Source organism: Salminus brasiliensis, chromosome 2 (assembly GCF_030463535.1).
Source record: "Salminus brasiliensis chromosome 2, fSalBra1.hap2, whole genome shotgun sequence".
Lineage (NCBI taxonomy): Eukaryota > Metazoa > Chordata > Actinopteri > Characiformes > Bryconidae > Salminus > Salminus brasiliensis.
The window spans coordinates 6455243-6479362 of record NC_132879.1 but is presented as its reverse complement, the minus strand read 5'-3'; the positions used below and the strand labels follow the sequence as shown (position 1 = coordinate 6479362).

General features: G+C 44.6%; 1 protein-coding gene across 3 annotated transcripts in view; it reads right to left on the bottom strand.

The window, feature by feature from the left end:
• Positions 1-400: 400 nt before the first annotated feature.
• Positions 401-24120, bottom strand: part of zdhhc3b (zDHHC palmitoyltransferase 3b) — a 25874-nt gene continuing 2154 nt past the window's right edge. The window contains exons 1-8 of one of the 3 annotated variants that reach the window (XM_072674236.1): positions 22270-22515; positions 17495-17591; positions 15402-15733; positions 13788-13912; positions 11413-11509; positions 8450-8531; positions 7577-7707; positions 401-6595 (exon numbers count right to left, since the gene is read on the bottom strand). In XM_072674236.1, the coding sequence (XP_072530337.1) occupies positions 6437-6595; positions 7577-7707; positions 8450-8531; positions 11413-11509; positions 13788-13912; positions 15402-15710 (903 nt within the window). In that variant the 5' untranslated portion in view covers positions 15711-15733; positions 17495-17591; positions 22270-22515 and the 3' untranslated portion in view covers positions 401-6436. Of the gene's footprint in view, positions 6596-7576; positions 7708-8449; positions 8532-11412; positions 11510-13787; positions 13913-15401; positions 15734-17494; positions 17592-22269; positions 22516-24120 lie in introns of those variants that run through there. The other 2 variants (XM_072674235.1, XM_072674237.1) reach the window with 2 other exon arrangements.

The window sequence follows — 24120 nt, the reverse complement described above, 5'->3', positions numbered from 1 at the left end:
CAGCCAGAGGAACTGAGACAGTGCTTCAGTCTGAGCATCTGAACTAATAGAAACACTGATACTCAGACTTCTGACTGCTTTCTGTAAGAACTACAGAACACAGTACTGTACTTTTACTCTCAGTACTTCAGTAGTACAGTTTAGAATAAACTACTTACAAATACTTAAGTACAGAAATGCTGAATACTTTAGTACTTCTACTTAAGTCTGGAGCTTAAAGACACTTCTACTTCTACTCAAGTCACTTTTCGGATAGAGCTCTTGTACTTTTACTCGAGTCTGGGTCTCTAGCACTTTATACATGTCTGATTATGGAAGTATTTAGGAAAGTCAGTAGCAGTGTATTACTATTTAGATCTATTATATAAAGACAGAAGAGAAAATACTGTGGAAAACAAAAGAAAACCCAGTAACTTTATTGCATTTACTTTAAAAGTGATGATAAGCAGACTGTATGAAACACACACTGTAAATACTAACCATACAGAGAGCGAGAGAAAGCAGAGAGAGAGAGAGAGTTAAAAAAATAAAATAAAATAAAAATTGAAAATCATAGAAATACAGATCCCTTTTGGAAGAATAGCAGCACGTTCATATAATCTCTATTCCACACTGATGATTGAAGTCCCTCGCTCATTCTCTCACTTTCACTTCCAATAAAACTAGCACCTACTTAATCGGACCCCAAAATCAGGAGCATTCGGCCAGTTCTGGAGATCCCAGGAAGTCGCACGAAATAAACACATTAAATACTCACACTCACCGGCCACTTTAATAGAAACCCCTCCTCTACCCCGTTGATCATTGGCCAGCTTCTGGCCACAGGACCACTCTTGTCCAGGTATTATTGGGGTGGTGGTCTATTCTCAGCACTGCAGTGACACTGACAAGGTAGTGTTGGTGGTGGTGTGAGTGGTGCTGGTTTTAGTGGGTCAGGCACTGTGTTTTTGTCTTTTGGTACTCTCTAACAGTCAGCATCACTGCGAGGTTGAGAGTGGGTCCACCATCCAAACATATCCAGACAAGAGCAGCTCTGTGGTCAGAAACAGAGCCCTGAATAAGAGATGCAAAAACACATCGTCTACAGCCTCTATCGGAACACCAGCAAGGTGGAGCTCCTAGAGAGGAGTTTCTGATAAAGTGGCCTAGGAGTTCGTCTCACTGCTGTGCTGAGAACGGTCCACCACCCACATAGTCTCTGGTCTACAAGTAGAAGTATTTCAGGCAGTGTTTCCGTTATTTTGAACACGTCACACAAGCTAAAAACAGTAGCAGCCAGCCTGAAGCCTGAATTTAGGCCATCATTTTGTCTCAACTGCATCCATTTGACTTCCTACACCTTAATAGAGCCTCAAAGGAGAACATTTCTTGAAGGAATTGATGGAGGATTGAGGAAACATTGAGAGTGGGTTTGGTGTGAAACTCGTCCAATTAGAATTGTTCACAGTGGTGATGGATGGAACCACATCTGGACCTCCAAAAGCTCCCTTAGAGAAGGCTAGTACACCAAAAGGGTATGAGTACTCTGTCTAGGGCCTTACACACTGCTTCTGAGACACTCTGAGGTGATTTGGGGTCTAAAACATAGGTTGAAAATTGCTTATCATTAAAATGGTGGAGGGATACATGATGGGCACTGTGAGGCAAAAAGTAGTCCCCAATAAAAAGGCATTATTTTATATTTCCCACTATTTTACCATCATCAGCAGTCCATATAAAGCTCAGAAGACACATATAGGACGACTGGTGGGTTAAGATAGTTAATAAAATGGCTATATATATATTACCTCCCACCGTAAAGAAACCTGAGGTGGCAAATTTCTCCTCAATGAACCACAGTTTCTCACCAACCCCCCACTCTGATTGGCTTCATCTCAAACACTGGTTACTGCAGGAAAATAGAAACATCGCTGGCGATTCAGCATCATATGCTCTGTCTGTGTACTGGAATACAAGAGAGAAGAACTGATTCTAGGTCAGCACTCATCCCCTGAGAAATCGTGACCCACAAGCCTCTTCTGGCCTTATCAACCAGCAGGGTGATGTGTGATTAATCTACAACCCTGCACAAAAGTCAGAGGCCATCGTTCATTTATGCAGTTTCTTGTCAAAACAGCAGTTAAGTACAAGTTGTTTCCGGTTGCTCGAGCTCCGAAAACATCTCCATCCTTTCACTATGAGAAAACGACTCACTGCTGTAGGCCTGAAAGGCTGTGGAGCTGATCAAGGAGCAGCTCTTAGGGAGAATAGCAAACTAAGAAGCTGCTGCTGCTGCTGCTCAGAACTGCAGACTGACCAGACCTCAACATCACTGAATGTGTTTGTCAGGACTTGGATGCTGAGAAGCAGAAAGTTCTCAGACATCAGTTTATATTAACCCAGTGTGTAAGTATTACGTCATATCGCTGCCTTAGGGAGTAGGGAGGAGCTTGAGGAGGCATTTAGTGTCGACACGCATGTCACAGATACCTCGGGTCAGTCAAGTCTGTGGCAAACCTCAGTCAAATCTAGAGGACCAGCCTAAGGACTCCTCAGCGGCGCAGCGCTGCTGGAAGCTTTAGGCAAGTCATTGTGTAGCATAGCCTAGAACCTACATACATGTTATGCACATGTTGCAGCTAATTTCACGCTAAAATTTCATTATTACTACAAGCAGGTTATCAGATGGAGGTGACGGCAGGGTTAGCCACGAGCAGCCACTCCAATCTCAGTCATTTATCAGTTTACTACATCCCGTAGTACAATTGCATAACTCCATCTCAACTAATCCCACCCGAATAGGGCTCAAGACAACTCTCCCTGCAGATTTCTGAATACTCCCACCACCATGTTTAACAGAGGAGCTGGTTAGGATTCTGATCTTGGCCAGAAGGTGTGGAAAGATCTCCTGCAGATTTTGGCAAAAACACTGAAAGCGAGTCTCTTGAGAAGAATCGCTCTGAAAACTGAAAGACCTGGGTAGCTTCTGGGTTGATTTCTGTTGAATAGATGTTTACCGATTGTCTTGAAATGAAGAACTTGTACTTATTGACTGTTTTGGGACTGTTATTGACCCACATAGGTTTCAACAGCAAATCTGCACCAAAAATAAACACGAAGCAGCTGATGATTACAGTCCCAATATTATAAAATATAACGAAGCCTGGAGTGAGGCCATAAAAGAACCACTTTCGGTCTCCTAAAGCTTTTAATGGATGGCTCTTTAACAGTTAGAGCTATTCACATGGTTACCAAAAGTGCCATTCTTTAGATCAGGAGTGGGCTGCTGGTGCTGGTGGGCCAGATTCCTGCAGTTTTATACTTTCCCCACGCAAACTCACCTGATCCATCTCATCTGTGAGTGGCCAGGTTTAGCTGGAGTGTGGACTGGACTCTGAAGCTGGACTCTGGCCTGCGGTTCAACAACCCTGAATGCGACTCTTGAGACCTTAGCAAATTTGTCTAAAGGTCAGGACTAGCTTAGGTTGGTCAAATCAGAAGCAGGCTTATTCAAATCCACACATCTTCACTGGCTTTCAGTTTGATCAGTGCTGAGCTAGATCGAGCCAATGAAAGCGTAGAGTAAACATATCCATGATCTAGTTCAGCTCCTACGGACTCCAGAAACGTGGAACACTGGCAGACTGCAGTCAGAAAGGGGTCCGAAGTGGACAGAGAAGCATCCAGGGATGGCTTGGAGCTCTAACTGTTAAAGATCAGCAAGATTAGCATTAGTACCCTAAACCCATTAAAACCCACCAAGAGCCATTCAACAACCCCAGTTTTCAAGGCTGTCTAGTTCAGTCCTGGTTCATCCATAGAAATAACACACTGATGGTCCGGGATTACAGAGCGACCGAAATACACAGCAGAACGATCACGTCTAGAGATAGTGTTTCAAAGGAGAGCTTGGTTGTCCTTTTCTGATTGGTCTACTTGGAAGGAATTTCCTTTGAGGTTCAAAAGCTGGTGAGGTTCAGGAACAGCCCCAATCGTGACGGTCTTGAGGCTTCTTCAGCGAAGCAGGTTGGAAGTGACCCCAACTGAAGTTGATTGTATGATGTGAAGGACTGATTTTCCACCGTTTGAGAAAGTTCAGAGACTTTTCTGGAAGCCTCTAAACTCAACAATGTATGTACGAGTCATGCACACATTTCTTTCACCAGGTTTGTCCATCGTTTGAAGATGAAATTTAAAGAAAAAGGAGGAAGAAAACACTGTGCAAGGCTTCGGTTCAGGTCCAAGTCCATGCTGGGTGATGACCCATGAACTGGTGTTACTTTTTAAGAATGAAGAATAAAAATGTAAAAAATGCAAGAAAGCAAAGAAAACAAAGGCAAACTGCACGTCAACGCTTGACTAATCTCATCCCAGTTTCAGCCACGTGGTACGACCCAGTTTCTGCTGGTGTCCTGAGGCTTTTCAAAGGGGGGGGGGTGGTCAAAAGAACATTTGGCAAAAGAAGTTTTAACACATTGAAGCGACCCGAGTTCTGTTCACCCACCAAAGCCAGGCTCCGTCTCATCTAGCTTAAGGCGTATTTACAAGCAACACTTGCACTACAGAGAATTACGGTGTTGAGGCATTAACACTGTTCCATGGCCAAAGAGCAGCTACACTATATGTCCAAATATTTGTGGACACCCCTTCTAATGAATGAAGTCAGCTACTTTAAGTACTGCCAATAGACTAGGAGCAGATTAACAAGAGCCTACTGCCACCATGCTGCCTAATACCAGGCGTGGGCTGGAGGGGTACAAAGCCCTCCAGCATTGAGCTGTGGAGCAGTGGAAGAGCTGTGTTCTCTGGAATGATGGCTGGTGCTCCATCCAATACTTTTGGAATAAGTTGAGGAGTTGGAGATGATGAGGTGGAGCTGTAATTGCCCAATTACATTACTCTATCAAAAGCAGGATACACTCTTTGTAATACCCTTGATTTCAGAAGAAACAATGTATGAGCAGGTGTCCCAATACTTTTGTCCATATAGTGTAGGTTGACTCAAGCGTGGCTCTGTCTAGACATGTACTATAGAAGCAAAACGGCTGAAGACGATTGTTGTAAATAAACAGCCAACTAATACCAACGGGATATACTGGACTCGGATACATGCTTTCCTTCCATTTACGTTTTTAAGTGTAATGGTCAAGGCAGCAAAGCTCACGGTTCGAGATACTGCTAATTTACCATAAACTGCTGAAGGCTTGGTGAACATGTTCACCTTCATCATCCAAATAAAGGTGACTAAAAGGTGCCTGGTTTCATTTACTCCGACTGGGGCCCAAAATATCATCGCTGTCCGGCAAGAACCTCGTATCTCCTGGGGCTCTGAGTGATCCGGTGGACTAAGGAGCTGGAATCCCGGGACATGCTGTATGCCATCAGCAGCCGGAGTCTGAGAGAGCACAACTGGCCTTCCTCTCTCAGTGGTGGGCTGATGGGGTTCTAGCGTGATGTTGGTCAGCACAGTGGTCTGTTAGCGGTCATATCGGAGTTGGGGAGCAGCGCTTTCCTCCGAGCACATTGGCTGCCTAGTGATGTTCGAGAAGAGGCGGTGGCTGGCTTTACATGTATTGGAGGAGACATGTGCTAGACTTCATCCTCCTGAAATCCTAGTGTTGGGGGCATTGCGAGTGATGGGGTGAGTTCACAGGAATGGGGATTTGGGTAGAAAATGCAATACAATTTGAAACAAATTAATACAAAAAAACCTTGTATCTCCATTTTTGTCATTTTCACTTTATGACATAATATGAATATGTGGTTCTTTGCATTGTGTCAAAGTTTTCTGATAAATGGACCAATAGAAATGCTCCAAAATGATCTTTTTGACGTCCTTCAGGAGTTAAGAAGGGTTTTTCCATCCAGTAAAATTGCCGTTTCTGAGATACGAGGTTTTTGCTGACAGCGACGACATACTGTCATCATCACAGCATAACTAATGAGGCAGAGCTCTGTCAGGAATCCAATTCGTCCACCGGTTCTGAGCAAAACAAGAAAACGACTGGTCATCTAAAGGAACGGACACTGAATCTACACTGGTTCTCCCGCTAACCAAAAGAACCACGTCCTACAGAGCATCTAACATTGGTAGAGAGTCATCCCAGCGTCCCTCACGCTGTCCTCGGTCTGACTGTTAAGAGCTTCAGGGCAAACAGGCCACTAAGAAAAGCAAAAACTCAAGCAAGAAGCGAAAGCAAGGCGGCATTCAGGGCTTTGGTGTGAACAGAAACAACCGAAAAACGTAAACTGCAACAGGCACAGCCAGCGGAACTAAGAGCAGCGAAAACGACAGAGGTTAAAAGCAAGCACCGTATCAGCATCTGCATCCCACGTAGCATGGAAACCTGAAGAGGCTGGGTAGAAAAGCATAGATAAAATAAAGAAAGGAGTGGTTAACGAGGGGGGGGGGTCCCAGTCCCAGTCCGCGTCCAGTGAGGGAAAGAGGATTCCCGCGTCAGACCACGTATTGATACACCTCCGCCTTCCCGTGGTCAGGAGTAGCAAACGGACTGAGCCACGCTATAGAGAAAGGATGACCAAACACCACCTTCATGTTCATCCACTTGGACTTTTTCGCCCATCTTCTCTCCTCCTTCTTCAGCTGCTCTATACCCTGAAACATGAGCACACACCAGAAGAGCAGCATTACAGTCATAATAGGGGACCAATAACAATATCCAAGCCTGTTAGAGATTACTGGACACCTCCACACCTTCTGTGGAGAGTGTGTGTGTGTGTGTGTGTGTGTGTGTGTGTGTGTGTGTGTGTGTGTGTGTGTGTGATTTAGACATGCTAATTGGTTTACATAAGCTTTTCTGGCTTGGGAGCTACAAGAGCTGAGTTATGTACATCAAATAATAATTATTTCTATATATATATATATATAAAATAATCTGGTAGTAATCTGCTACACATTACCACCAGAGCACCCCCTGTTGGCAACCTTCTACACAAATTGGTACAGCGTACAGCCCCCCCCCCCATACTTCTTCATTAATTACTTTTCACTATAAGAAACTTCTATAAGATTCAAGTGTAATTAATTGGTAACCAGTCTTCAGTCATTGTAGCAGCTGCACATCTGCAATCTCCTTAATTCATGGTTATTAACTTAATAGTATGTAATCAAGCATTCAAATATACACAATAATAATAATAATAATAATAATAATATTAATAATAATAATAATAAATAAATAATAATATTTAAAACAATATTTATAATAATATTTTTAACAAAAAAATAGGTAAAAAAACAGAAGAAATGTACTATGCATTAAAATAAACATAAATAAATAGTACATAAAAATGAGATAAAAAATAGAAATATTTTCTTTTGCAAACAGAAAACCCAAATATTCACAAATATTTAATTGAACGTCCCCAACAAGTGTGTAAACAGTATATTCATCTGAAATAAGCCAGACGATGTTCACTTGTAATGCATGTGTGATGAGAATGAGCTCAGTGTGTTTAGTGTTAGTGAGGAGAGTCGTTCAGAATAAACTTCTAAACCACAGGATTAAAAAAAAAAGAAAGACGAGAACGAGAGGAAACGACCTCAGCGGTGACGAGGACAGGGGTGCAAACTTACGGTCTCATCAGTACAGATGGAGTGGACCTGCGTCCCGAACATCACTGCGGTGAAGATGAGGAAGAGGAGGCCCTCAAAGCACAGGAGGATGAGGAGGATGACGGTTGCTGGAGGGGAGAAGGAGCTGCACTCTGGAGAACAAAGGGAAGGGGATGGATGAAGGAGTGGAGAGAAGACCGGAGAAAGAGTGGGTTACAGTGCTAAAAATAAAGGTGCTACAAAGGGGCTTTTTTCAGGAACTCTCTGTAGCACCTTTATTTTAAAGAGTGCAGCAGAGAGGCTCATAATCCATAATCCAGCCAATGAGGAATCCCCAATCAGTCCTCATTTACATATCACTTTCCTCTGTGCAGCATGGCTTTCACACCAACCCTGTTTGGTCCCGATCTTCTGACCTTTTGACCCAAACAGCAGGTGTGAAAGGTGCCTCGGACCACAACCTGGACCAGAGGACCAAATTTAGAAGAAAGACATTGAGCTGGAGAACAATGATCTGGGGGCTGGGGGGGGGGGGCTCTATCTGTTAGGGGCGACATAACTGGGCGTGCATCAGACGCCCCTCTACAAACCAATCAAGTGTCAAGTAGGAGGGAGACGCAGCCAATGTAGGTGATGGGGTGGGATGTAGCATCATGTAGTATTATTTTAGCTGTCCCTCACTATAATGGCATGCAAAACCTTAACTGACCAGATCTAATGTAAACCACATCACACACACACACACACACACACACACACACACACACACACACACACACACACACACACACACACCAGATGAGCCTCCTTTTGGCCCCCATATAAATACAGAAGTAGCAGAGATGAGGTCATCTCTGGTGAAGAAATGCTGGAGTGTGTGCACAGTGTTCTTACTCGACCAGTCCTCCTCGAAGCAGAAGATAAAGTGGAATGCCACCATGATAAGAGCGTGGAGAGATATCAGAGCAATGTACATCTGCAAAACACACACACACACACACACACACACACACACACACACACACACACACACAATATACAGAGTCAATAACCAATCCTAAACAAGCAGTTCTGCTGCGTCTGTAACTCCGCTTCAATTATTATGATGTAATAATAATCAATTAGGGACTAGACAACCTGTGTGTGTGTGTGTGTGTGTGTGTACACATGTTCACATCTGGGTCAGCACTGGAAGTAGCAGAATGCATTCATTACAAGGGATGTCCACAAACATTTGGACACATTGTGTACATCTTTACCAAACGGTTTTCCCTCCATTTTTGTAGTGGTGGGTGGTGACCTTCTGAATGTTCACGCTGCCATTGGTGTCTCTTTTCTACCCAGCCCTCTTTTCACTAAGCCCCGCCTCCACACACTGGTTATCGACCTCCTAACGTAGATTTCAGACAGTTTATTCGGTAAGGACTATAAAATCGTCGCAGTCATAGTGCAATGTAATGAGACATTTTGGAGCATTTCTATTGGTCCATTCATCATGAGATCATGATACACAATAAAGAACAACTCAATTCACATTACGTCAAAAAGTAAATAAAACGGCAAAAATTATAGATGCAAGGTTTTTGTCCGGCAGCAATGAAATGATTCAGTATCCACTTTAAATGATTCAGTATACATGAATAATCAGAAACACAATTTAACTAAACTAATTGCACACACACTGTTGTACTGATCAGGACTTTTGTTGAGCACATCCTCATTGCAGGCTAGAAAAAGTAAGTGAACCCTTAGATACAATGACCTGAAGGTAACAGCGGTACCAACATTAAGGAGGAATTTTGGATCATTCCTCCCTGCAAATGTTTCAGTTCATCTTCAGGTCACACCACAGCATCTCCATAGCGTGGACGTGGACGTGGCCATTCCAAAACACTAATTTTCTCAAAAACTTTCTACGGACATCGTCCCCATTTTGTCGCTACACCCAGTGTCTCTTTAGCTGCTGCCTTTACAGCTGCAAATCTGGATAGTTCCCTCAATGGTCGCAAGGCATCCAGGCCCTGAGGCAGCAAAGGAGCCCAAAACCATGACGCCCCCTCCACCATGCTTCACAGTTGGAATGAGGATTTGGTGTGCAGTTTTCCGCATTCATGCTAAAAGGTTCAACTTCTGTCATCTGTCCACAGAACACTTTCCCAGAAACACAGGAAACATTCAGGTGGTCTTGGGTAGATTTGAGACAGGCCGCAATGTTTGACATACTGTCCAGAAGCAGCTTCCTCGTTGGTGCGATTCCATGAACACGATTGTAGTTCAGTGTTGTTGTTTTTATATTTGTGAACAAAGGGTTTTGTGCAGTTTGTAGAGCAGGGGTGGGCAATTCCGGTCCTGGAGGGCCGGGTTCCTGCAGTTTTTTGCTTTTCCTGTTCAAGCACACCTCATTCAACTGTTGTAGAGTCTTCTGTAGGTCGTTTGCTTCTACCCTTGAGATTCTTTCTTACCGTCACTGTGGACGATTGAGCAATGTGCTGAATAAACAACACTTGTGTTGTTTTAAACCTGGATGGATTTTGCGCCCCCTAGAGGTTGCAAAATCAGTTCCGCTGCGTCTGTAACTCTGCCTCAATTATTTTGATGTAATAATAATCAATTAGTGACTAGACAACCTGTGGGTGTGTGTGTGTGTACATGTTCACATCTGGGTCAGCACTGGAAGTAGCAGAATGCATTCATTACAAGGGATGTCCACAAACATTTGGACACATTGCGTACATCTTTACCAAACGGTTTTCCCTCCATTTTTGTAGTGGTGGGTGGTGACCTTCTGAATGTTCACGCTGCCATTGGTGTCTCTTATCTACCCAGCCCTCTTTTCACTAAGCCCCGCCTCCACACACTGGTTATCGACCTCCTAACGTAGATTTCAGACATTTTATTCGGTAAGGACTATAAAATCGTCGCAGTCAATGGTACTAAGTAGTATATAGTGCAATGTAATGAGACATTTGACATTGGGCTCTTTCGTACGGTCACTGTGGACCATTTAAGAGGCCTGTCTGGACTGTATGTGTAACGTACTGCATCACTGCTCACTTTCGGTTCCCAATAAGAGGCTTCTCAGTGGATGCTTCCTTAGAGAAGTGGTTTTTCTATGCTCGCACTGAAAGAAACCTCTGTGGCATCATCGTTATTAGGACTGTACAATTAAAAAAGCCCATATCTTACATTTCTGATCATATATTATATTTACCTATGATGTTTGTGTGGGTTTATGTTCCAAAAGCTGTGTTCTGATTGGCTGCCCTGCACTGTGCCTCGTTCAGAAAGCAATCCAGACTCAAAGACTGCTTATACCTTCAATAGAAATGGACGGGCCTAAACTGCTGCAGGCTGAATACGTAGCCATAAGCAAATGGGTTGGGTTTTGTGACATCACATTCATGACCATATATGGACATAACGACACCATGATTAGATTTGTTGGGGCGTTAGTGAGGTCAGGGTGTTGGATGATGATGATGATGATGATCACCACCCCACCAAATCCCCATCTCCCCAACTCATCCCATTCAAAATTACAGGATGGAGCACCACCATCCATCATTCCAGAGAACACAGTCCTTCCACTGTTCCACAGCTCAATGCCGGGGGGCTTTATACCCCTCCAGCCAGTATGAGTGGGCGGGGCTAAACCACTGTATGGTGCTGCCCACAGCATGGTATTGGCTGGATGTTTCTCAGTTCAGCATCACTGCTGCGTCTGATCCACTCGTACCAGCAGTGCAACACACACTACTAACACACCACCACCACGTCAGTCAGCATCACTGCAGGGTTTCCAGGGTTTCAGGCCTTTAAATATGGTCATCAGTGTGAGGATGAGGAGCTCTACTCACCGTGAAGAGCACAAAGTATTTCTGGTTGTTTTCACCCACGCAGTTGTTCACCCATGGACAGTGGTGGTCCATCTTCCTGATACAGCGCTTACACACACTAGAAGAAGAACACACACACACATACACACACACACACACACACACACACACACTTTCTGGGTGAATGTAGGCCATGGTGCATCTCTGAGTTTCTCCTAGTGGAGCTGCAGGCCAGAGACAGCGTTAATTATGATGGACTTAGATTTACACTATAGACACTTAGCACCTTACTTACACAACACACACACACACACACACCTGCACACACACCTCCAGCAGAGCAGAGCAGCCAGGTGGGGCATTCAGTACACACACCTACTGTGTAGCCCATGCAGACCCTTCAGGGCAGCAGATCTCTAAACACATTCAAACCAGTAAACACACACACACACACACACACACACACACACACACACACACACACACACACACATTCAACCAGTCCATTAAAACCAGTAAACACACACACACACATTGAACCAGTCCATTAAAACCAGTAAACACACACACACACATTGAACCAGTCCATTTACACCAGTAAGCCCACGCACATTCAACCAGTCCATTTACACCAGTAAGCCCACGCACATTCAACCAGTCCATTTACACCAGTAAGCCCACGCACATTCAACCAGTCCATTTACACCAGTAAGCCCACACACATTCAACCAGTCCATTTAAACCAGTAAGCCCACACACATTCAACCAGTCCATTTAAACCAGTAAGCCCACACACATTCAACCAGTCCATTTAAACCAGTAAGCCCACACACATTCAGCCAGTCCATTTAAACCAGTAAGCCCACACACATTCAGCCAGTCCATTTAAACCAGTAAGCCCACACACATTCAACCAGTCCATTTAAACCAGTAAGCGCACACACATTCAACCAGTCCATTTAAACCAGTAAGCCCACACACATTCAACCAGTCCATTTAAACCAGTAAGCCCACACACATTCAACCAGTCCATTTAAACCAGTAAGCCCACACACATTCAACCAGTCCATTTAATCCAGTAAGCCCACACACATTCAACCAGTCCATTTAAACCAGTAAGCGCACACACATTCAACCAGTCCATTTGAACCAGTAAGCCCACACACATTCAACCAGTCCATTTAAACCAGTAAGCCCACACACATTCAACCAGTCCATTTAAACCAGTAAGCCCACACACATTCAACCAGTCCATTTACACCAGTAAACGCACACATTCAACCAGTCCATTTAAACCAGTAAACGCACACACATTCAACCAGTCCATTTAAACCAGTAAGCCCACACACATTCAACCAGTCCATTTACACCAGTAAACGCACACACATTCAACCAGTCCATTTACACCAGTAAACGCACACATTCAACCAGTCCATTTACACCAGTAAACGCACACATTCAACCAGTCCATTTACACCAGTAAGCCCACATTCAACCAGTCCATTTACACCAGTAAACCCACATTGAACCAGTCCATTTACACCAGTAAACCCACATTCAACCAGTCCATTTAAACCAGTAAACCCACATTCAACCAGTCCATTTAAACCAGTAAGCCCACACATTCAACCAGTCCATTTACACCAGTAAACCCACATTGAACCAGTCCATTTACACCAGTAAACCCACATTCAACCAGTCCATTTAAACCAGTAAACACACACACACACACACACACACACACACACACACACACACACACACACAACCAGTTCATTTAAACCAGTAAACATATTTAACCTGTAAACACATTCAACATGTACATTTCCAGCACTGGCCACTAGGGGCCTGTGGACAGGTTAAGGGAAAGGAGTCACTGAACAGTAGGAACAGGGGCTCTGAGTAGGTCAGTCAGACACATCAATCAAACACATTTACTACGAGACTATATAAAGAGACTCCGCCCTGTTTAGTCTCCACACTGTGACTTCCCGCTGCGCATTCCCGTCCACATACGGGAGCAAAGCCAGGCCGCATCGTAATTCAGTTCTACTGAGCTTAACTCAACTCGGCTCCATTTATCCTCTTCCCCAAACACCGACTCGCCTCAGCTCCAAATCCAATCTCACTGCACTTACTCCAACTCTCCATTACTCAGCTCAGCCTCACTTCATTCAGTGTGCACTTTCAAGGGAATGAGGAATGAAAGAGTGTGTATAGTACCAGTGGCCAGCAGCCTTGGCCACTTTATCAGAAACCCCTCACCTGTAGCTCTACCTTGCTGGTGTTTAGTTAGAGACTGTACATCATTTATGTAGGCGTTTCTAATAAAGTGGCCATTGAGTGGAAGCACAACACAGCGAGTGTGTGTGTGTGTGTGTGTGTGTGTGTGTTACCTGCAGTGGTGTGCACGTTCTGGTTTGATGCTGCAGCATTTGGGACACTTGTAGACCACCTGGCCTGGTTTCAGCTGTAGACTCTCAATGAACTCCTTAGTGGCATTTCCCTTTGGTACTGCCCCCTACAGGCAGGAAAAATGAAACAGGTATTTGAGGACCTTTCAGAAACACCAGAGACCAAAGACAAGTTAGTCTGTAGACTAGACCACAAATCTGTTGGGAGTCTAGACCACGGGTCTGTTGGGAGCTCTAATAATGCAAGGTTTTCTGTTGGTAGTCTAAGCCACAATTATATTGGTTCTCTAGCCTACAAGCCTGTTCCAGACCACAAGACCGATAGCAGTCCAGACTACAAGACAATTTGTAGTAGAGAGTCCAGTAGTACAGTCCAACCCACAAGACCGTTTGTAATCCAGACCAACCGTTTGTAGTCCAGACCACAAGACCATTTGCAGTATAGTCCAGACCACAAGACCGTTTGTAGTCCAGACCACAAGACCATTTGTATTATAGTCCAGTAGTATAGTCCAGACCATAAGACTGTTTGTAATCCAGACCACAAGACCGTTTGTATTATAGTCCAGTGGTATAGTCCAGACCACAAGACCGTTTGTAGTCAGACCACAAGACCATTTGTAGTATAGTCCAGATCACAAGAATGTTTGTAGTCCAGTCCAGTAGTATAGTCCAGACCATAAGACTGTTTGTAATCCAGACCACAAGACTGTTTGTATTATAGTCCAGTGGTATAGTCCAGACCACAAGACCGTTTGTAGTCAGACCACAAGACCGTTTGTAGTATAGTCCAGATCACAAGAATGTTTGTAGTCCAGTCCAGTAGTATAGTCCAGACCATAAGACTGTTTGTAATCCAGACCACAAGACCGTTTGTATTATAGTCCAGTGGTATAGTCCAGACCACAAGACCGTTTGTAGTCAGACCACAAGACCGTTTGTAGTATAGTCCAGATCACAAGAATGTTTGTAGTCCAGTCCAGTAGTATAGTCCAGACCATAAGACTGTTTGTAATCCAGACCACAAGACTGTTTGTATTATAGTCCAGTAGTATAGTCCAGACCACAAGACTGTTTGTAATCCAGACCACAAGACTGTTTGTAATCCAGACCACAAGACTGTTTGTAATCCAGACCACAAGACCGTTTGTATTATAGTCCAGTAGTATAGTCCAGACCACAAGACCGTTTGTAGTTAGACCACAAGACCATTTGTAGTATAGTCCAGACCACAAGACTGTTTGTAATTCAGACCACAAGACTGTTTGTAATCCAGACCACAAGACCGTTTGTAGTATAGTCCAGTAGTATAGTCCAGACCACAAGACTGTTTGTAATCCAGACCACAAGACCGTTTGTGGTATAGTCCAGTAGTATAGTCCAGACCACAAGACTGTTTGTAATCCAGACCACAAGACCGTTTGTGGTATAGTCCAGTAGTATAGTCCAGAGCATGAGACTGTTAGCAGTCCAGACCAGTCCAGAAACGCCTGTTTGTAAAGTACAGTAAAAGTCTGTTTGTAGTCTAGACCACGAATATGACTGCAGTCTGTCTGTCTGTCTGTCTGTCTGTGTTCAAATTTATAACACACTTACCGGGTCGGTGCACATGGCTCTAAAGTGCGACGCGAGGGCGAGGAAGGCGAGTGTGTTGAACAGCGCTCCGTTCACCAGGCTGTAGACCACATTCCTGACGGGCAGCAGCATCACAAACAGAACCACGAACTCGGCGTAGAACACCAGGAACCAGGTGATCACGCCGCACACGATCCCGCAGCCGTCACGGATGAACCACATCTTTCCTGCGGAGTGTGTGAGAGGGGGAGGAGGGGCGCAGTGCTCCGGCCGCAGGTAACCAGCCTGTCTCTCTATATCTCTACAGCGGTGAGCCGGACTGGACTTCATTCTACTGACCAATACACACCATCCTACAGAGACAGAGACGGACACTGAGACAGAGACCCAGGTAAAAGGGGACTTTCATATACAGTTAAACAGGTTCCAGCAGAACACGCTTTTGGTCATCTTCCTGTGTTCCCATAGCAACATCATCTGTGAATGCTGTCTGTTTTGAGGCAGATATTTTTTTTTCCAGATTTCCCCTGAGGACTGTTTCTGTACCATAGCAGTAGAGGTAGTTTCATCAACAACTCACAGTGAGAGCTAGCCAGGCTAGAGTACTGCCTCCAAACATGGTGGAGGTAGTTTCGTCAACAGCTCACAGTGAGAGCTAGCCAGGCTAAAGTACAGCCTCCAAACATGGTGGAGGTAGTTTCGTCAACAGCTCACAGTGAGAGCTAGCCAGGCTAAAGTACAGCCTCCAAACATGGTGGAGGTAGTTTCATCAACAGCTCACAGTGAGAGCTAGCCAGGCTAAAGTACAGCCTCCAAACATGGTGGAGGTAGTTTCACCAGCAACTCACAGCGAGAGCTAGCCAGGCTAAAGTACTGCCTCCAAACATGGTGAAGGTAGTTTCGTCAACAACTCACAGCGAGTGCTAGCCAGGCTAAAGTACAGCCTCCAAACATGGTGGAGGTAGTTTCACCAGCAACTCACAGTGAGAGCTAGCCAGGCTAAAGTACTGCCTCCAAACATGGTGGAGGTAGTTTCATCAACAGCTCACAGTGAGAGCTAGCCAGGCTAAAGTACAGCCTCCAAACATGGTGGAGGTAGTTTCACCAGCAACTCACAGCGAGAGCTAGCCAGGCTAAAGTACTGCCTCCAAAATGGTGAAGGTAGTTTCGTCAACAGCTCACAGCGAGAGCTAGCCATGCTAAAGTACTGCCTCCAAACATGGTGGAGGTATTTTCATCAGCAGCTCACAGTGAGAGCTAGCCAGGCTAAAGTACAGCCTCCAAACATGGTGGAGGTAGTTTCGTCAACAGCTCACAGTGAGAGCTAGCCAGGCTAAAGTACTGCCTCCAAACATGGTGGAGGTAGTTTCACCAGCAACTCACAGTGAGTGCTAGCCAGGCTAAAGTACAGCCTCCAAACATGGTGGAGGTAGTTTCGTCAACAGCTCACAGTGAGAGCTAGCCAGGCTAAAGTACTGCCTCCAAACATGGTGGAGGTAGTTTCACCAGCAACTCACAGTGAGTGCTAGCCAGGCCAAAGTATAGCCTCCATCCAATACTTTTGGGATGAGTTGGGGATGATGAGATGAGGTGGTGATTATCCAATATCCTAAACTCACTAACGCTCATGTCGCTGAATTCAATCAAATCCTCATAGCAATTCTCCTCCAAAATCTAGCAGAAAGCCTTCTTCTCTGGACAGTAGAGACAGTTACTCCAACAAAAGCAGGGTATGCTCTTTTTTTAATACCCTTGATTTCAGAAGAAACACTGAATTAGCAGGTGTCCCAATACTTTTGTCCTTTTGTAGTTTCATCACCAACTCACAGTGTGTAATGTATTGTATGGTTATAATGTATTGGCTCTTCAGTGTGTAGGCAAGTATATTACTATGAGGGTCTCAGAAGCAGCTTCATGGTCTGATCAGTGTGAGCTCCGCTCTGATACGAGCTTAATTAGCAGTAATATGTGCATTAGGAGCTGCAGTAACACCAGTGTAAATAATCACCCCGCTCTAATCTCCCCTGGGTGTGTTTATCTTTCAACGGTGCTGTGAGTCACTCCATCAGCTATCAGGAATCATGGGTAATTTATATATGATGAAAATACACAACCTTCTGCCCTTCCTGATCCCAGCGGAGGCTCTGAGTCACACAGTCTGACTCTGACTCTAAAGAGCGAGGACGCCGTTTCACTTCGGATGAGCTTCGTCTGTATGATCGTAAGAGGACACGATAATTAAACCGAAAAATCTCAATTACACGCAGATAACAGTCCAACAGTGTAAGAAACCACATAATCAAGTCGGGGTATTCCACCCTTTTGTAACTAGCGATATAATTATCCAGTTAAGACGTAAACAAAGTCATTCAGTGGGTGGGAGTCTGTTGTGAAATCAGTCAGAACCAGATGTCTGGACCTCAGATGTCTTAACACTCTCTCACACCTATGAATTCACTGCCTGATGCCGGAGACACGGTGAGCCATTCATGGTGGAGGGACACATGCAGGGTGCTGTGCGTTAAAATAGTCCGAAAAGAAAACATCTCTTTGATTTCTGATGGCTTGTTTTATTATTATTATTTTTTTTTTTTCTGTTGGGCTGCCAAAACCATGGCTGTGACTGAAATGGATCCCTAGTCATGTTTTCTCCCTGCTTGCACATGATCAGCCATGTTTGTGGACGGTGGAGCGGATGGATGCCAGTGTTTAGGGTGCGCCCGTGTCTGTGTTACCTTCCGGCTCTCTCTTTATAATCAGTCTGTTAAGATAGTCAGACTCCATAAATCCAATCAGAACTAATTTCATGTCTTTTCCTTTTTCAGAGTTAATGACTGCCCATCTGTCCGGCCTGACGCTCCTGTTATCCGAAACAGACAAGCTGCCCACCCTTCAGCTACTGCTACTGCATCAGACTAGTTGCCCAACCTCCATTAGAGGCTACGTTGAAGTTTACACGGACACTAAATTTTAATCGTCTAACCGCTGCTATCATGACTAGATCAGTAAATCTTGAATTTCCTCCCAATTTAGACAGCCAATTACCCAACTTGTACGTAGCCCCGCCTCCAAATCACACGTGATGCCCTAGTCACCCATGCCGAGGGAAAGCGCCGCATCCCCGGCTCCGACGCACCAGCCTGCAGATGTCAGTGCCGGCCAGCGAAGCCATGGAGCGAAGCCATGGCCTTGCTCTACCCACACTGGAGAGAGCAAGGCCAACTGTGCTCCCCCATCGGGCCTCATCTGCCGATGGCTAGCAGCTTGACCGGGATTGGAACCAGCGAGATATATATATTTATATTTATATGATACAATATATATATATAATTTTTTTTTATTAATTTCCCTATATAGAGTGATACTAACGGAGGGGGAGGGATCTATTTCAGTCACAGCCCAAGTGTGAAACACAACCCCACCCCCTATCAAACCATAAAGAAAACCCTTTCTGCATCAAACCTGACATAGCGGGGCAGCTAATGCTAACGCTAATGCTAACATGTCTCACTATACAACAGCGCTAACACACAAACAACAACAGACATCCAGCCAGACTGTATTGTACTACCACCATACACACATACACAAGGGGATTTCACTGCAGATCCAGGGAGGTCAGTCAGACTGGTTTACGAAATATCCTCACTGTCCTGCCAAAACCTTGTATCTCCTTTTTTTTCCCCCCTTTTTCACTTTTTTACTTAATGTGAATCTGGTTGTTTTTTTACACTATGTCAAAATTTCATGATGAACGGACCAATCGAAACGCTCCGAAATGACTCGTAAAAATAAAATTGTTTTACATCGACTTCCAGTGGACGTGAGGACATTTTTTTAATTCCTTCTCCTGTAAACGTGAGAGGGACACATATAAGCTGTCTCACAAGGACCTTCTGATTTACATATAATCTGCATAAGAATCTGTGTTAGAATAGGGGAGGGGAGGGGAGGGGAGTGGACACCCGAGGGCGCTCTCAACACCTCCCCATGCCTTTCGTTGTCTCTCTAGGTTATGAGTATATATTGACCTTATCAGTAGATTACGGTCACCTACCTAGTGGGAATAACCGCCCTTGGCCTGGATGACACTAGCTGACAGGTGTTCGATATAAGGGTTAACTGAGGGAGGTTAACTTCCCCCACCTGACACCGTCCATTTTGAGTCAAGGTCGGTTAAGGAGGCTGCCTCTGTTGCAGCCATGCTAGCCGCTCCCTGTCCGTGTGCTCACTGTCCACTGTGTGCGTTTGATCACTATAGTGTGTATGTGTGTGTGTTCACTGCATGTATGGGTTAAAAGCAGAGGCCAAATTCTTTAAAACACTAATGGTGAAGAGCCTGGTCTTGGTCCACAGCGAAGCGCTGACTGCTCTGTACCTCTCGCCGGAGTCGTCGTCGCGGGACCCCACGTTACGCCGCTGGGGGACGCCGAGACGTCCATTCCCAGTACACCCTCACTACAGCGGCCCTTCGCCTGGTACCCTATCATCATGCCCTACTGAACATCAGTCTACGCACATCCTTTGATCTTGATGACTTTGATGTCCTTACTTATTTATACACGCCGCAAACCCTGTCCCCTGGTATCTGTGACGTCCCGGGCCGAGCTGATTCCAGACCAGCAGTGGTCATAATGTTCTGATATGACTGTCTATCTTCTTTTATGTCTCTCCACTGCTGCGTTCTCTCTTCACTGGCTTCCTGTAGCTGCTGCCTGTATCAGATTCAGAACCCTGACCCTGGTCTACAAAGCCAAGAAAGGACCAGCCCCTCTGTACTTGATGGCGATGGTCAAAAGCCGATCTGTACCAAGAGCCCTTCCAGCTTCAAGTACGGCTCGGCTCGACCCGCCATCCCTCAAAATCCGCGGAAGACAAGCGTCCAGGCTTTTTCTGTCCTGCACCAAAGTGGTGGAACGAGCTTCCCCTGGGTGTCCGAACAGTAGAGTCCAACACTCGCTGTCTTCAAACTGAAGACCCACCTCTACTTGTGTTTAGAGTCTAAACTTAGAGGATCTTTAGATTATTAGTCTATTTAAACTAGCTGAGGTTTTTCTTGGGTAAATAGTGAAGTACTTTTGTAAGTCGCTCTGGAGAAGAGCGTCTGCTAAATACCCTAAATGTAATTGTTTGATATGTTTGAAAGGATTTCAGCACTCCTTTCCGATACCGATATCTGCCGACCCAGATACTAACTATTCGATAGATGGCTATAAATCCTGATATTTATACTGTTCCACTTTTCTTTTTCTTATATTTTATCCAATTTCCCCCCATTTTCTCCCCAATTTAGACTGCCAATTACCCAGTCCATTTTTTTTAAAGAATAATTTATATATACATTTAATTTCCCTATATAGAGCGATACTAACAGAGGGAGTAGGGATCCATTTCAGTCACAGCCCAAGCAGGTAAAACATAACCCCCAACCCCCATTTTCTCCCCAATTTGGGCTGCCAATTACCCAACCTGTGACGTTTTATTAATAATTTATTAATAAATAATTATATTATAAATTATAAAACTGCCGCCAAAGCCACATAGCTGGACAACCAACGCGCCTGAAAGGGAAGCGCCGCATCGCCGGCTCCAACACACCAGCCTGCAGACGCCAACTGTGCTCTCTCAGGGCCGCAGCCGCCGGCGGATAGCAGCATGACCGGGATTCGAACCAGCGATCCTCTGATCATGGGCTCCACTTTTTATATTATTTTATCATTATCATCATCCTAAATAAGATCTAATAAGATATACTTCACATTTCAGAGCAGTAAAAACAGCAGTTTCCAATCAGCACCCAGTACCCAGACTCTAAACACCAACCATCAGACTACCTTCACTCCTCTGACTGCATCAGCAGACCTGAGCAGAAGCTACAGCCCTATTCTATTAAACGTCTGATTAACGGTAATAATAATAAAGTATCGGCTCTGATACAGATACGGATATGGATACGGTATCAGTGCAGTACTAGCACAAGCTTTTAGGCCTTACTTTAGTCACACTGTGGTAAATTACCCAACAAAGATAATTATTGAAATAATAATAATAAAAATAAAAGGTGCAGGTATTTGTCACTGTACAGAGAAACGTGTCCTCTGTATTTAACCCATCTGTGGTAGTGAACACACTCACACACACTAGTGAACTCCACTCCCTGCTTCAACTCCCTGCTTCAACTCCCTGCCTCAACTCCCTGCCTCAACTCCCTGCTTCACTTCTGCTTCCACTCCCTGCCTCAACTCCCTGCTTCCACTCCCTGCTTCCACTCCCTGCTTCAACTCCCTGCTTCCACTCCCTGCTTCACTCCCTGCTTCACTCCCTGCTTCCACTCCCTGCTTCCACTCCCTGCTTCACTCCCTGCTTCACTCCCTGCTTCACTCCCTGCCTCAACTCACTGCCTCAACTCACTGCTTCACTTCTGCTTCAACTCACTGCTTCCACTCACTGCTTCACTCCCTGCTTCAACTCACTGCTTCAACTCCCTGCCTCCACTCCCTGCTTCAACTCCCTGCCTCCACTCCCTGCCTCCACTCCCTGCTTCACTTCTGCTTCAACTCACTGCCTCCACTCACTGCTTCACCTCACTGCCTCCACTCACTGCTTCACTTCTGCCTCCACTCCCTGCTTCCACTCCCTGCTTCCACTCACTGCCTCCACTCCCTGCTTCAACTCCCTGCTTCAACTCCCTGCCTCCACTCCCTGCTTCAACTCCCTGCTTCAACTCCCTGCTTCAACTCCCTGGCTCCACTCCCTGCTTCAACTCCCTGCTTCAACTCCCTGCCTCCACTCCCTGCTTCCACTCACTGCCTCACTCCCTGCCTCCACTCCCTGCCTCCACTCCCTGCTTTATGTGTTTTTATGAGTAATTTAATTTTAGGACTCTTACCTTCAGCTCCTGTTTCCCTCTGCCACCATTCAGCCCCTCTGTACCAACATACACACACCCCTCTGTTCCCCACACACACACTCACACACTCCGAACCAAACCCAACACACACACACACACACACACACACACACACAGTCGATTAAACCCTGAGCAGGACTGTTTACTGTGTTTCTCCTGCAGTTAAACAGCTCTTAGCTGCACTCACACACTCACACACTCTCACACACACTCTCACACACACACACACACCAGGAAATGCACAGCACGGGATCCTACTAACAAACCTGTACTGAATGGACGCTTTTTTGGGGCGTTTTTCAAAGTAAAAGTCCCTCCGGGCAAATTTCGAAACGCGTCGCTGGTCAGACTTAAGAGACGAGGGGACTTTTATTCTATCTTCCTGACTCTGATTCAAACCCCTTTCATAATAAAAGTCTGTTCACGAAATAAAACAAATACAAACATATTTTCAAAAATAGAGTCGCTGGACTGTGAAACCTAGATAATTACTAAAATACGTGTGGTATCAGGGATGGGTAAAAATACGGCATAAATACAGCAAAAATACCCAATATACGAAAATTAGACATGCAGGCAAATTGTCCTATGTTTGAAATGTCTTAATGTATTAGTCTTGGTAAATGAGTAAATGTGAATGTTTTGATGTTCATTACCATAGATGCACTAATTTAGAGACGCTTAACTCCCTCCCACTTTAACACATACACACTGCCACGGTCGTACGATATAGGCCTACCTGAAGGCCCCCAGCCACAACCTTTCTAACCATGGCGGATGCTCATTTCGTGCTTTATTATTCTCATGGCAAAATCATTTATTGAGCTGGAGTTTGCTTCGATTTCACGTCAGGGTTTGCTTCTACAGTCAGCACACAGATTTTCACAGCTTTGAACACGTCTGTTTACGTCCAGCCTTCTCACCACCACTGTTGGTCTACATGTACCTGCATCTACATGCAGCCATCGGTCAAACTGCTTCTCAGCTTGGCCCACAGCCTACAAATACCTCAAACTAAGTGTACATAAGATTATTTATTGATGTATTTATTAATATGTTTGTTACATTGACATGAAAAAAAAATTATATATATATATATATTTATATATGTGTGTGTGTAAAAAGTAATCTTTTATTATTTAATTTTAATTTTTTATATATTTTATTATTTTATTTGTGAGACACTTGAGTTGAGAGAAGATGATTTAGCAATATAAACTATTATGGTTATTTATTTGTCTTATTTGTAAAGGAGTAAGTGTGTATGCATTAATGCTCATTAGCATAGTTGAATGATGATTAGAACGATTTTATAGATATTTAACTCCCTCCCACTTTAACACATAAACACTGCCACGGTACAACAAAATAGGCCTACTGGAAAGCCCCCAGCCACAACATTATAACCGTGATGGATGTTATTGAGTCGATGAGCTAATTTGATTATGTAGTTCAGCCAAATGGGCTAGTCTGATTATGTATTTCAGCCAAATGGACTACTATAATCCCGCTTTTTCAGTCAGTATGCTAGTCTGATTATGTATGTCAGCCAAAGGAGCTAGTCTGATCATGTTATTGAGCTGAGGGGCTAGTCTGATTATGTATTTTAGCCAAATAGGCTAGTCTGATTATGTTTTAGCCAATTTGCTAGTCTGTTTATGCATTTCAGCCAAATGAGCTATTATAATCCCGTTTTCCAGTCTATATGCTAGTCTGATTATGTATTTCAGCCAAACAGGCTAGTCTGATTATGCATTTCAGCCAAATGGGCTAGTCTGATTATGCATTTCAGCCAAATGGGCTAGTCTGATTATGCATTTCAGCCAAATG